The following is a 15830-nucleotide window of genomic DNA, read 5'->3' on the forward strand; positions in this document are numbered from 1 at the left end:
CCAGCCACAAAATTCTTCAATATGAAGCCCTCATTATTGAATGGTTTCAACACAACACTAATCTCAACATCCTAAACGCAAAACTTCCCTTTCACCTTTCCTCGGCTTGGAATCTCTCACATCTGAGATTCCCACGTGTCCCAAAGTGTATCATGAGAGTATAGAAAATTCCTTAAAATACAGCACGCGTTACTTCTCATTTAACACCGCCAACTGAAGACATTATAACTTAATGAAAGTCTGTCATCACGACTATTGGCAATATCAATTCTTTTATGTTCCAGATTAACTATTTTCTACTTTATGACAACCAGGGACGGAGTAGTGCACTTCTGCTTCCTTGCGCTTATTTTAAAATTCTGTTAAATTAAATCTCATCCCACCTTAATGTATTAACTTAACCATTCCACCTTATATTTAGCCATCAGTCTTTTCATAAAACTATTGCAGATTATATTCAAGGTGAGTACCGCATTTTAAGCATTTCGCTATATTTTTTTATATTTGATAATCATTAACCATTTTTATGTACTAAATTGCATGTATCGCTTAGCTTAATTTTCAGGAGGTCAGTGCTGAAAATTTAAGCTAAGCTATACATACGATTTAGTTATTACATTACAGCACATAAGGACTCCTTAAAAAATCAAGAGCCATTTTTATGTATTAATAGCTTTTGAAAAATTTGAAAACCCTTAGCTGAGAAAAATAGTATGCTTAAACACATGACAGTGTCACACATACGAGGCATATGCATTGACACATGCACATAATATCAAATTAGAATAAATTATTCACAAAACTTGGGACTATCACATAAATTAAAAATGCTTGAAATATCAAGTACAGGTATAAATAAGGTAGGATTAAAGTCATTTTAGTAAACCTTTTCACTTGAGGTATGATGATGTAAATGGTTTAAATGTATTTTATTGTTTCAGGATAAGGTTTGAATTTAATTAAAAAAGTTTAGCATTTTCAGTATTATTTTTGCGTGCGTGTGTGTTCTTGAAGACTGCACCAGAATTTAATCAGAGGGAGCCCTCTGAATTTCTGTTTCATGCTAGTATCCGATGTAATATCTATCAAACATTTGTAATTTTGCTCAGACATGCCAATCCGGTTTCTCTGAAACACAACATGGGTTTCGGATGCATGTAGCATCATCGATAGAAAATGGGAAGTATTTCTGAAATATCTGTTGCAAAGCATTTAAAGTTGGACCTGTTACCATAAATAGTTTCTTCTAGGCTAGATTCTGTCTCTATCAAAAAGTCATTCATGCTCCCTTTTTTCTACACACCCCTTCCAAGATTCAAGTTTATGTTGAAAAGATGCACTTCTGTCCCTTGTTTGTGGATATCGACTTGCTCTTTCCTTAACATGAGAAATTTAGTTCATTAATTCTTTTAAAAATGTCTGATAATTATGCCAATTTCTGCAGCGAAGATGTTTTTACCAAACAGTGAGAAAGATAAAATGGGTGACCAATAAAAAAAAAAAAAAAAAGAATAAATTTCCTAGCAAAGTTCAGAAACTCTAACAAGAACTTTTCCCCTAGAAAGCTACCTTATTTCTGGTGAAGCAGCAGCATTGTGGGTCCACTGCGTATTTCTTTGCAAAGTAACTTAAACACAGCTATAAGTGGTCTAGATTTGGTTCACTATCGTTACAGCATCATCCAACACAGTTTTTAGGTCTCTTGGCAACAAGTGCTTGTTGATGGAGCACACAGTGACTTCTCAAACAATCTCCAACTCTTTGATACGTGCCACCATCCCTGCCATTTTTTTCTGTCATTGCTCTGACCCTATCAGTCCACACTCATGTTAATACACTTTTCCCAACTGAATTCATGTTCTGTCATGTAATTAACTATGAAATTAAACATTCTTTCTCCAGTTGCACAGCTTTCAAGAGATTTTACAGAGCAGTAAATCTTCCTCGATTTTGTTCTGGAACAGGGTAATGTACAAATATAAGTAATACTTCTAGCCTTGATACTTTTGTAGATTTGTCAAGTTGCAACGAAAAAACAAAGCTATATTTAAGTCGCAACACCAATTGTAATTGAACTGTTTAATGTTTCTTTTTCGACTCTTAACCAAGCACAAAAGTTTCCATATCCACCACACATGGCTTAATTAAGGTTTCTCCTGCAAGCGCAATATAGTAACTTATCCTGTGGGAAGCCTTGGTAGCATTTTCATTATCAGTTTTTGAACTTTTTCCCATGAAGCTCTGATGGTTTGTTAATTCCTCAAGTTACACTTGAAAAAAACTAATATCTTTGTCTTTATATTCAGGGTGATTAGCAAAGCTGAAATTAATGGGTCTCAAATACACAAGTTGTGTGTCCTACATGTCTAGTATAAAGTTTCGAGACAACAGGATTTCCATATGGTTTTTTATACTATGATAGTGATTAGTATCACGATGTCTATGAAGTTTGGCAGGTAACATGGAAGCTTGATAACACTTTGTTGCACAAGACACATAGGACTTCAGGGGCAAGTTCATTACTTGTAAATGTAAACCCCAGAGACAAATAAGAATCATTGTACTTCTGTTTTTTGACGTTAAAACATTTTTACCAGCGTTATTTGGAAAAAAAGCATTACGTTACCTATAAATCGTCATGAAACCCAATGCACATACATTGTACTTGTTGCATGCAGTGACGCAACAAGTACAATGTATGCACCCAAGAAAACTCAATTGTACACAACAAGTGCAGTGATGTAACAAGTACAATTGAGCAGTGATGCACATGGTTATACCATTATATCAGCATAATGTTAATACGCGAGTGACTGTGCCAAAATCTACAGCCCAGCATTCGAAGGAATATCGTGAAAGAAAGAAAGGGAAGTTGGACAGAAATGTGAATCCAGATGAAATTCAACAAGAGTGCTTTGTTATGCCTGGGAGTTCTCAAACTGCACCCAAAAAAACTCGAGCTGAAATAATGAAGGAATATATGGAAGAAAAGGAAATTAGAAATTCAAACTATTCCAAACCATAATGAAATTCAACCACAGAATTCTACTATGCCTGATACTTATCAGGAATCTTATTAAACTCCAGCAGAACAAAGGGAGGAATATCATGCACAAAAAAAAAGCGAGATTAGAAATGGCTAATAATGAGATTCCTAATTACATCCCTATGATGTTTACATGAGCTGACAAAAACTAGTGTACAAAAACCCATTTGGATTTAGTTGTAATGTTTGTGATCGTTTATGGTTTTCAGTTAGATTTGAAACCATTTCCAACAACTTCATATGAATTACTTCAAAATGAATTTCATTTACAAGAAGTGAGTACTTTCATGACATGTAATACATGTCATACTTCATTAAAAGAGGGACGGATACCAACTATGGCCACGTCAAATGGATGTATACATCCAACATATCCTACTCATTTGCCTCCACTGGATGTTGTAACTGAGCGATTGATATCACCACGATTACCCTTTATGCAAATTCGTCATTTACGTTACGAACATGGACAATATGGGATTACGAACATGGACAATATGGGATCATTGGACAAGTAATAAATTTACTAGTAAATATGATGGTTCATCAGTTACCTAGAGAATTAGATGATGATTATGCTATTAATGTACATATAAAATTAAGATTCATACATAAATCATCATATCTACAAGGATGTCTGCAGAAGAAAATAGTGAAAATATGGTTAGAGTATTTGATAAATTCACCTTTGTATAAATTTTACGGCATAAAAGTAAGTGACGATTTCTTGGGAACAAAGTGATGATATAATGAAAAGGAACATACAGATGAAATTGTGGAACATATCAGCAATGATGATGACCTGTTATTAATTCAACAACAAACATTATTTTGGTCTGAAGGTAAATATTTATGTATAGCACCGGGTCAGAAATCATCTCCAACAAGTTTCATATTTGATATACATGCAGAAGAACTTTCTTTTCCAGCTATATATTTGGGACATGCATGAAAATTTAAAAATGGATTGAAAATACTCCCTTTACAGTGGCATCGAGTGAAATTCGTAGATCTGATCATCGTGGAGTAACTCCCCAACATTTGCTATATATGGCAATGAAAATTATGCTAATGCGTGCTGCAGGACATTTGCAAATTGCCTTTAAATCAGTAGGAATAACAACTAACATTACTTGTTCTATGTTAGAATCAAAAAGATTTATAAACAAGTCATTAGAGTCTAACTTAGCATTTCTAAAATCAATTCCCAAATCAGCATATTATTGGAGTCAATGTAAACGAGATGAATTTTCCTAATTGATGAATCAATTAGGAAAACCTACAATGTTCTTGATGTTGAGTGCGTGTGAACCAACATGGCATGTATTACTATGTATATTATACAAATTCAGATATAAACAAGAAATTACAACTAATGAAGTTATGGATCTACTTTACATGGAAAGAGCTACATTAATAAATGAAGACCCCATATTGTGTGCTATATACTTTAATAAAATTGTTGAGAGTATACTCAAAATTTTTAAATTGAAAACCTATAGTCTTTTTGGGAAGTATTATGTTGTGAATTTCTTTAAACGCATTGAATTTCAACATTGAGGAAGTCCACATGCACATATATTATTATGGATGAACAACACCCTCTGCACCATTAGAAGGAAAAGAAGATGGGATGGAAGAAGCAATCCAAATGATAGATGCATTATGTTCTATAGAGAAAACTTCAGATTATTCAAATTTACATCAACATAAACATACTTTTACCTGTTATAAAAATAATAACGCAAACTGGCGTGAATGTCGATTTCAAGCACCTTTTTGGCCAATGTCCCAAACTCGTATATTGATACAGATGGCCACAGATGACAATCAAAGATTAGCTTATCGCAAAAAATATTGTAAAATGCATGACTCATTAGAATTGGATAATGATGTTAATTTCGAAGAATTCCTTAAATCAAATTAATGCCAATCAGAAGAAGAATATGTAAATATTTTGAGGGCTCGTATCAAACGACCATGTGTATTTCTTAAATGCAAGATAGAAGAGAAATTTATGAATAATTACACTCCTTGGATTTTAGGAGTGCTTAAGTCTAATTTGGATTTACAATTTATCATAAAAGAATATTTATGTGCAGCATATGTAGTTGAATATGTGAATAAAACTAACAGAGGAATAAGCAACCTGCAAAGGAAAATTATAGAGCTACAAGAAGAATATCCTGATATGGATATAACTGATCTAACATGAGCATTAAGTGTAGATTTATTGAATTCTGTGGAGATGAGTTCACAAGAGGCAGCTTGGTATTTATTATGATACCCAATGTCCATGTCTTTAAGAGCAATTGAATAAGTGGCAATGGTTTGGCCACATGCGTGTCAAAAATTACGTAAATCAAAAGCTGAATTGGGTGAACAACAAGTTGACAGTGAGTCTTTGGATATATGGAAAGATAGTATTTTTGATAAATATGAAAAACGGGGCAAAACATTAAATGATATAACTCTTGCACAATTTACTGCTCATTATCTAAAAGGAAATGGGGGTGGGTGAAAAGACAATTTCCTAAAAGAATTCTTTGTGAACATATATGTGAAATGGTAACTTTACACATCATTTTAGTTTCATAATGAGTTCCTGCAGTAAAGACGTTTTTAGTGGCTACTGCTGTGACATTATCAGTGACACTATCAGTCTCAGAGTAGAGTGGCAGCAACTCATTATGTACTTGGTACATAATTACATAATTTTTTACTACTTTCTGGAGTTCTAGAACTGCTGATACTGGACAGCAAAGAAAAATGTTGAAATTCACTTACAACATTGGTTATATATGTACTTACTGTAGTATTTTATTTTTACTTATCCATGATAAATACAAAAAAAAAACAAATTAGCATTAATGTTACTACACATTACTTCACTGACACTACCATAGCTAATAAAAATGACTACTTCACTTCCCTTGTAATTACATTAATTCTGTGTGAACTACAATTAAATTTAACTGGTGATCCATGTTGGTGGAAGTCACAGCTGGAGATTACTAAAATCTGTAGCAGGTGCAACTATGCAAGTTTGTTAATTTAATGTTCATATTTTTCTTTCTGCATCCACATGCAACATGCTTTGTAATCAGATAGTTAAGAATTTATATCAATAGCATATAACAATGCATTGCATGTTTTAATCTTAATTAAACTGATTGTCACTTGCTTCATGGGTAAAGGGGTTTCTTAACTAGATATTCTAAGTCATGCAAAATAATCATGTTGCCAATTAAAGAAATTTTGTGATTATTTTTAACATTGTGATTATTTTGTGATTATTTTTAAATTAAGTAAAATTCAAAGTAGCCATTACAGAAATATATCCACAAATATCCTGGGAACTGTTTGTGGATCCTTTGGGATCCATGGAGCATAGTTTGAGTTAGTAAGAGGTATATATATAAAAAAAAAAAGTAAAGTGCAGCCATTATCAACCCACTGCAGGATGGAAGCCTCCTCAACAATTTATGCTGAGGGAAATGGACCATAATCTGCCACGCTGGTCCAGTGCGGGTTGGCAGATCGACCGTATTCAGCAGTCAGGGGCTTGAACCCCGGTCTACTCAAAGAGCGTGTGCTACTGCACTCCCGCTCCTGACCACTTGGCTACGGAGGCCCTCCGTAGCCAAGAGGTATATAATAACCCACAATATGTAACCAATATTGCATATTTCAGGAGTTAAAAGGGGTGCTTGATGTGATGACTGCTGCTTCTTGTTGTTCCATGCAGACAGCTGGACCAGGGTATGGTGACATAAGCTGAATTAATGGATCCGTCATTCCATGTGTTAACGTTGCAAGCTAGTAATAGAAGTGATGGTGTGGGAGTGTTTTCATAGTGCATATTCAGTTCCCTGATACCATTAGGTTAATGTCTGAATGCTACAACCTGCTCAAAAATGTTGCTGACCAGGTGTATTTCTTCATGCTCACAGTTCATCCATCTAGTAGTGTTTACTTCCAGAAAAATAATGTGCCATGTCCCAAGGCACATAAGAGGTTAACTTTACCATACTTCATTGGTCTGCTTAATTATTGGATGTGAACCCAATTGAGCATCTGTAGGGAGGCCTAATGAGCTGTTCTCAATGGAGATCTGCCACTGTCCAGTCTGAAGCAATGGTGGAATGCAATTCAGTCTGTATGACCCAGAATTCCAGTAGAACACATTGATGGCCACTTAATAAAGTTTAAGTGGCCATCTCTGCATCTATTTACATACTGTATGAATATATATATATATTATATATATATATATATATATATATATATATATAAGAATAGAACATTCAGTAGGTTGAAAGTGTAGATTGCAGTTTAAAGTGATTCTTTATGCTAGTTACTGGCATCCTAGAGGAGGACAGGAATGAAAACTAAGAAAGAAGAGAAAAAGGAACCTAAAATATCTAAGTAATTGTATGCAATGATAATAAAAGTTAAATTTAATTTAAATGTACAGTTCCAGCATTAGTATTGCATATTAGGGCTCTTTGGTTATAAAAATTCTTGGCCAAAATTACAAGAATAAAACCACATTGACAGCTAGAAAATTAAAATAAGTCATTAAACTTCACTACTGTCAGGAGCTTACAGGCATGATATCTTAATTAGGACAGCATTTGATGTTCAAGATATGTATTGTATTGCATTAAACTGGAAGTTAAGTGAAGTATCGCAATTGAATTTTATGAAAATAAACAGTCTTGAAAACAATCCTAGTCCTAAATGTAATTAATTGTGATTACATTATGCATAGTTAAATAAATTTTATCTAGGAACAGTAACTGTAATTTGGTTTTATTATAGGTAAGAGGACCATTTAATGATAAAGTACAGGTAGAAAAAAATAAGAACGTTACCTTCATTTCATTGGGGAGAGGGAAGAGAAGGAAGAATAAAGTTATAACACATGCCCAACTTTAAAACTAAAGGGCCCTTGCATATGATAGAGAAGGATAGTATAAAAGGTGTATAGGTATATTAGTATATTAATGTGCTGTGGATTGTGGCTTAGAGTGGGGAATTGGTTCAGGGGCAGGAAAGGGCTGTAGAATACTTTGTGTTAAAATTAGGTCCTAAGACTGATGAGATGATGAGAGAAAAAAGATTAATAAAAGTGATTGGGTTGATTTGTAAGGCAGCCATCTAGATAGAGGGAAGAGTGGAATCTTCAAATGCCTGTTAAAAGTTAGAGCAGATAATTAGGGAAGTGTGATTATTAGCTATATGGTGCAAGGAAGTCTGAGGCTTATGCTGCACCAGCCAAAAAAATATTTCAGAATTACCCTGAGAGAGAGAGAGAGAGAGAGAGAGAGAGTGGGGGGAGAACAAGAACAAGAGTTGGAAGTAGAAAAGAATCACCAAGAAAGAGAAGAATGATGATATCCAGCTAAAGACCCTGGGTGTGCCAAGCCCATACCAGATGTGAGCCACTAGGGTCATTGTTATTTGTAATAGGAATGGTCTGGTTGAAGGCAGCTGTATAAGTAATAGGAATAATTCTAAAAATGGATTGAAAGCCAGAAACATTATAATGCAGAAAATGCTAAAATATGTTATGAAATCTTACAATGCTTTAAAAAATGGAAAAAAAAAGCCTTGTGCATCAGGAATGGACATATTACAAAATGTCTTGCTACAATTGCTGAAACTAAGGAAATAAGGACTTTATTAAAAATATGAATATATATTAAAGTAAAAGTGGGTGGGGAGGAGCATGTTGCACGAACTAATGAAATTTTTGTAAATGTTGTACACACATCAAGAATATAGTTCTTTGACATAACATGGCCTTGACAATGCCCCTGAGGCTATATACACAAAAGTTTAAAAGTAATAAAATGTAAACTGAATTGCAAGTAATAAAAAAAAACACAGTGCATATCTAACAGCTTTCAGATCAATGTGCTTCTCTATCAACTATAAGCAGAATTACAGACAAATCATCATTTCTTGTTAACAGTTACCAGTGGTGACTATGCAAGTGGACACAGTAGTATTGAGAAGTTTAAGCAATTCAGTCATATTCAGTTGCTTTATAACTATTATTTAGATACATACCCACTACTGAAGTAGCAAATATTTTCACCCTGCATCAATGAAGCTCTCTCGCAGGGCATGTTGAAGAACTTGAGTTTATATATATTAATATATATAAACTCGAGTTTATATATATTAATATATATAAACTCAAGTTTATATATATTAATATATAAACTCAAGAGCAACAAGATATATAAAAGTTGCTTTTATATAAATCTAAGAGCAACAATGGCTCAAGATATCCAAAATTACAAAAGAGTAACCTCAATATTTCTTCATAGGGTGACTTCTATGCTTGATTCTCCATGATTAAAAAGGTTTAAGAATGATTCCTTAACTTCTTTAAAATTTTAAATGTTCAACACTCTCAGAACATGATCTGACTCCCCTGGATCATAGTTGAAAGCCCCAACCCGACCCCAGACTCATCAAAACCTCCATGAATCTATGAGCATCTGAAAACATTGTCAGAATGCTTAAAACTAAATGTTAATAAAATATATCAGAAAATAAAATCTAATAAATAAAATTGCGGCAATGACAATAAATTACAAAACTTTCCTTCCTTATTAATTTGCAGAGAATCTTCTAGTTTGAATATGTTACAATTTGATGAGTGGAGAAAAAGGAAACTCATGTTTTGATCAAACAATATCAAACAATGTGATATTTTTAATGTTGATGAATTAGGACTCTTTTATAACCTACTTTCTAATAAGACTTATGCATTCAAAGGACAGAATTGCCATGGTGATAAACTGAGTAAGAGAGAATTACAGTGCTAGTGGGGTCTAATATGGATGGCTCAGAGAAACTACCATTGCTTGTGATAGAAAGAAACCATGCTGTGCTCTTTTTTGATGAGTATTTAAAAGCTCTATATTCAAAGGTGGCAGGAGAGAATATAAAAATTCTTTTATTTGTTGATAACTACCCTGCTCATCCGAAAAACAATGAGCACTTAAACAGTGTCCATGTGGAGTTCTTCCCTGGGGATTCCATGTCATTTGTGCAACCACTGGATCAGGGAGTGATCAAAGTTTTAAAGATGCATTTTCATAAGTACCTTCTACATGAATTGCTTATCCTTGTAAAACTGAATGGAAAAACTGAAAAGTTCAAAATTTCTTTGTTAGATGCAGTGCATTATTTAGAGCATCATGGGATACACTGAGCCCTACTGCTATTATTAATTCCTTTAAAAAGGCTGGGTTCTATAATCATATAGAAGAAAATGTTGAAAGTGATGAACACAAAGGGATTCCTTTTGACAAATGGGTTTTCCTACAGAGTAGTTTGGGATTTACAGTAATTTTTTATGATTATGTTGATGTAGACAATGATGTTATCGAAAGTATTTGCAATGAAGGTCAAAACATGACTGATAGTGAGTCTGAACAAGAAGATGAGCCTGTTGTACCAACATTTTAAAATGCAAAGATTTGCTTCTCTTCACTGCAGCAATTCATTCATAGTGTGCCCGATGTTCCTGAGTCAGTGTTGAAATGTGTTAGGGAAATTGATTTATTCTGTATGACGTTCTCCCAAAAATATTTGAAGCAGTCTTCTCTGGATAGCTACTTGAAAAAATTATAAATATTTTTTAGTTATTTTTTTTGTACTACTTGTTATTATTGGAATTGATTTTTATCATTCTCATTACCTTTCTTCTCATTGCATCCTTGTTATGATTTTGAAATTTTGTTAAATCATGACTAATAAACATTGTTTTGCATTAAATGGCAATTTTTATTCTTGATAGTGTTCCTACAATTTACATGATCATTCACATGTATGTGTATCTTTTCATTTTTATTTGTGTAGTTAATATTTCATACCCTTAGGTCATTTTCCCTTCTAAGAAGTTTCCCCTTGTAAGAAGTTCTGAACCTCTGGTCCCTTGGAAAACTTCTTATCTGAATTCTAATGTATTATATAGTATGTTGGTAATCATTAATATACAGAATTTAATTTGCTTTAGTTCTTAACTTTATATCTTTCATTCTCTTTTTTGTGTCAGTGCTGATCAGTGTGTACTACGCATTATATAAATTCGAAATTTCTTAATTTCTGTTATATTTTATATAATCCTAAATTCTATTATTTGTTATATAACCTCAAAATGGATTTTGCCTAATGCATATTGATTATTACACAAGCAGGCAACCCTTTATCATTATTTTTACTTTCAATTTGGGTGGTTGACTTTGGAAGAAATCGTCCAAATTGTAGGTTTACAGCGATGAGTTTTTGTATATTATCCTTTGTTTATATGTAGCCTACTTCACCTATGCATTCTCCATAGATTTATCTAGGTATGTCTTTTGTGATAATCTTCCCCATAAACTAATACATATATTTAATAAAACTGTGGAGAGAGAGAGAGAGAGAGAGAGAGAGAGAGAGAGAGAGAGAGAGAGAGAGTCACAAGTAGAAGGGAATCACCAAGAAAGAGAAGAATGATGATATCCAGCTCAGGACCCTGGAAGTTTAACCAAAAAGAGGGGCTCATGAGCCCCTCTTTTTTGGTTAAACTGAAAATATTCTTTAGTAAACACTTTGAAGAATTTATAGTATTTTAATAATATCATAGGGGAATATCTTATCCCCTTATTGTTCTTCTGAGTTTTTTGTTCTTCTTCTTTTCTTCTTCTTATATTGTTCTGCTTATTCCCTCACTCTATTTCATGAAAATGCAACTTAGGATATATAGGAAGGTAACGGAAACTGTGTGTGTGTGTGTGTGTGTGTGTGTGTGTGAATAAAAAAAATAAATAGGCAATTGTTTAATGAAAAATAAATATTATATTATTGCTTATTTTCAAAGGAAATTATTCAGCTGAAGGTTCGGCTATGGACTACTTCACTGTCAATTTGGGACCATTGAATGGAAGGTGTACATTAATGCCATTAAAAGGATACAGCTTGGATACTTCTTTTCGTTTACACTGCCTTGAATGGCAGAGTAATCATCCCCCTCTGTTTTATGAATTAAGATATTCTCTTATGCCCCAAGGACCAAGTCATTTAGTGTATTATGGCCTAAATAGAAATGTTAAATTTATTCTTCCTGCCGGATATGCTTCCCATAACCATAGTGGTAAGTGTCGGAAATATTACTTATAATAAATATTTTTCATATGCATTTGAGCTATTATGAATTGGCTTCCTTTTTTTTTTTTTTTAAGCAAAATTCCATTGGGCTGTTTTTAGTGTTATTATATGTATTAAAATAATTTTTTTGTGTGTAAATATGTAGCACCCACTTCCCACCTATGTTATTTCTTGTCCTTTCCAATTGTATTTCTAGCATGCTTTTCATATTCTTTATAACACATACATATTGATTTATTTAGGAATATGCCCACTTTCATGAAAATATTTTAATAACAATTATAAATTGCATATTAACATGTTATTATTCTTATAAAACATACTTAAATGCTTACTTTATAATTATTCCATAAAGGTGAATTAATCTTGATAGTTTACTTTCTGTGGAAGGACCCTGTATTGTGGTCACTGTCTCATATTTAACTGTGCATAACTTGATGTATGCAGAAAAATTAAAAGTATAAAATATGAAACATTTCCTGCACCAAAAATTTCTTTCTGAATATTTTACGAAATCATATCTTACAAAAATAAAATGCTAAATTATAGTATACTTTACTGATAAAATAAATTAAAAAATAAAATAAATTAAAAATAAATAAAATAAAAAAGGTTTATCGCCTTTTCATTTACCTGAAAATTAGGTAAATGAAAAGGCGATAAACCTTTTCTGAGACTTATCCCAGTACTACCTGCATAGGATTATAACACTGAATGAACTTGGTAAAAAAATTAACCTGGCTGACCTGGATGTACTTATTAAGTTAGAACTTCATATGTGCTTACCACTACCAAGCACTAGTAAGTACAGCATATATGAATGCATCCACTAGCTCATTTCCAGGTCACGGAAGTGGCTTATAATACTTCAGGAATCATGCCAGTACATATTGCAATTTGTGAATTTTTGTACACAAATTCACAAATACTTATCTAAAAATAGACAATGGACGTGTAAATGAACTGATCTTCTGTCATAATTAATGCATATATATTCTCTTTTATGCTCTCCAGCTTTGAAATCTAGGGCTGCTATACCCTCAATCCACAAGACAGCTAACCCTGTAGTCGTCTCACTCCCTAATTGTTACAGACATAGAGGCACTACACCTGAGGTGTAAACTTTGTTTTTGTTTTCTGGAGAAAAGTTTATGGTGTTTTTTTTTTTTTTTTTAATTTTGTTTAGAGTACGCCAATGTTTTATCTTTGCTTAAATATTAAAAAATTATGTGTTTTTTTACACCTTTTATTTTCTAGGCAAAGCGGGATCAAAGGATGACACAAGTAATTACAGACCTGTTAGTTTGACTTCTGTTCCAGAGAAAATAATGGAGTCACTGATTAAAGAAGCATTGCACGATCATTTAGACAAGACTGCAGCAATAATTCAAACACAGCATGCATGGGTTTGTCAAGGGAAAGCCTTGTCTGACCAATTTGATTGGATATTTTGATGTGGTCACAAAGGAACTGGATGATGTATATGATTTGATATCATATGTAGCAGACTCTCGATTAACCGGGATCGGATTAACTGGGAAGTGGATTAACCGGGACACTTCAAGACTCCAAATTAAAAAAAAAAAAAAAAAAAAAAATAAACCAGAAATCAAAAAATTGGAGTAATAACTACAATAGGTGTAAACAGATATTTTGCAAGTCATAAATAAGCGACAAGCGGTATTATAAGTCGTCATTGGGAGATTAGTGTACCTATTATCTTGCAATCCCAGCTGTCTTCACACCTGCCTCTCAAAAAAAGAAAGAGACCAAATGTATAGTTTGTTTTAGTGCGTCGCATGGATTTTGTTGTGTTTTCCATTGCAGCGCAAAAGGAAATTTTGTTTCGTGATTTGTCAGGGATATCAGAATTTTTTTTATACTAATTTTTTTTTTTTTGTTTAGAAATCATGAAAATGATGGGTAAACGCAAAAGAGTTGCGTTTTCAGTTAAACAAAAACTTGAAATTATTCAAAAGTTTGAAAATGGTGCATCTGTTAAATCTCTAAGGAACCATTATAATGTTGGTGACCAAACCATATGCAACATCGTAAAAAATAAAGGGAAGCTATTAGATTTAAAATTGACATCGCAAAAAATAAAGGGAAGCATTGTATTGAACACGCAAGTAGTGCATGGCAAGTTTTATCTTTTTTTTTTTATCTATCGCCATATTTTTTATGTAGGTTGCTGAACATTTTTCGATACAGTAAGTCCCAGACTTACGCAACTACGGATTGATGTAAATTATTTTCACTCAATTTTTTTTTTTTTTTTAGGATTGTAAAATTTAAAACAAACAAAAATAATAAATAAATAAAATAAACAATCAATAACGACGAACACGGCACGCACAAATTGCACAAGTGAGATGCAGAGTAACAACTGGTCCTTGAGGTTGTCACAGACATTCTCTCAGATATGCCATACAAGCTGTACTTGCTACCTGGGAGTCTAAAACGCTGATGGAACTGATATTCGGGTGACACTCAAGTCAAGTGAACCCCATCTCGGCAAAGTCCAGACGGTCTGTGGCAGCCAAATCCTCTGCTTGCACCTTCACGGTGGGAGACCACCCAGGTGTGAAACCAACATAAGCAGGGGTAGAGGTGTGGCTTCCACACCACATGGAGGAATGCTGCCCCTCTGTGTTACCAGCCAGTACTAGGTGCTAGATAACTCTCACCAGCCAGTGAAATACCACCACTTTGCTTATTGGAGGCTTGAAGTGGTGGAACCCATGTTTAGTCTCCAGAGCTAAGTTCCGGTCAACCCTTCTCTATCTCTTCCATCATGCAGTATGATTGACGACTTTTGAGGTTATGAGGAACATCATGGCGTGATCCAATCTTCCTTACATTTTGAGGGTACAGCTCTAAAACGGTGTTCGCAGGCCGGCCGCTAGTTAGTACACTGGACCGAACCTATTGGTAACTCTCTAGGAGGCTTTCGGATCAGCTAGTGTATAATCTTGCTACCTCTACTCTGCCAGATAGTGACTGGAGGGAGTCCGGGAGTCCGAGTAGTGTGTATGCGGGCGGGGGGGGGGGGTATTGTCGAGGCCACGTTATGTCAAGGATCTGGGTATATTCTTACCGTGTGTACGCCATATCCAAAAATCATGTTCCCCCACTTTTTTTTACCATTGAATACACCACGAATTGACAAACTAATAGAGTAAGCTTATCTGCAAAACAATCTAAACCTCCCAAATACTTCCTAATTCATTTCACAAATATACATGGTCTCAGTTCTAATCTCAACGATGTCCATTTCCACTTGCAGTCTGCCAAACCCCATGTACTTTTTCTGACAGAATCTCAGTTATCGGTTGATTCAACTACTGCTCATCTGAGATGCCCAAATTATTCGCTGTATGATTCCTTTCGCCTCAAAGGTGGTACTTGTGCATATGTCCGTTCTGATATTCCCTGTCAGAGACTTGGCAATTTGGAATCTCCTCTCTTCGATCTTCTCTGGCTTAAAATCTCTCTACCTCATTTGTCAAATTCATCTGTTGTCTCTACCCTTCTCCCAATTCCACTAATGACTTGGAGCTCTTTGACTTCCTCTCTTTGCAACTTGACTTTCTCCAGTCCAACTTTCCTA

At 34.0% G+C, this 15830-nt stretch overlaps 1 protein-coding gene across 1 annotated transcript in view; it reads left to right on the forward strand.

Annotated features, from left to right (window-relative positions):
- LOC150079403 (polycystin-1-like protein 1) overlaps positions 1–15830 on the forward strand; it is a 445550-nt gene that overhangs the window by 118074 nt on the left and 311646 nt on the right. The window contains exon 14 of the mRNA XM_090383053.1: positions 11934–12206. Within this exon, the coding sequence (XP_090239179.1) occupies positions 11934–12206 (273 nt within the window). The remainder of the gene's footprint in view (positions 1–11933; positions 12207–15830) is intronic.

The sequence above is a fragment of the Mastigoproctus giganteus genome, chromosome 10, assembly GCF_048544385.1.
Source record: "Mastigoproctus giganteus isolate SK-2022 chromosome 10, ASM4854438v1, whole genome shotgun sequence".
Taxonomy (NCBI): Eukaryota; Metazoa; Arthropoda; class Arachnida; order Uropygi; family Thelyphonidae; genus Mastigoproctus; species Mastigoproctus giganteus.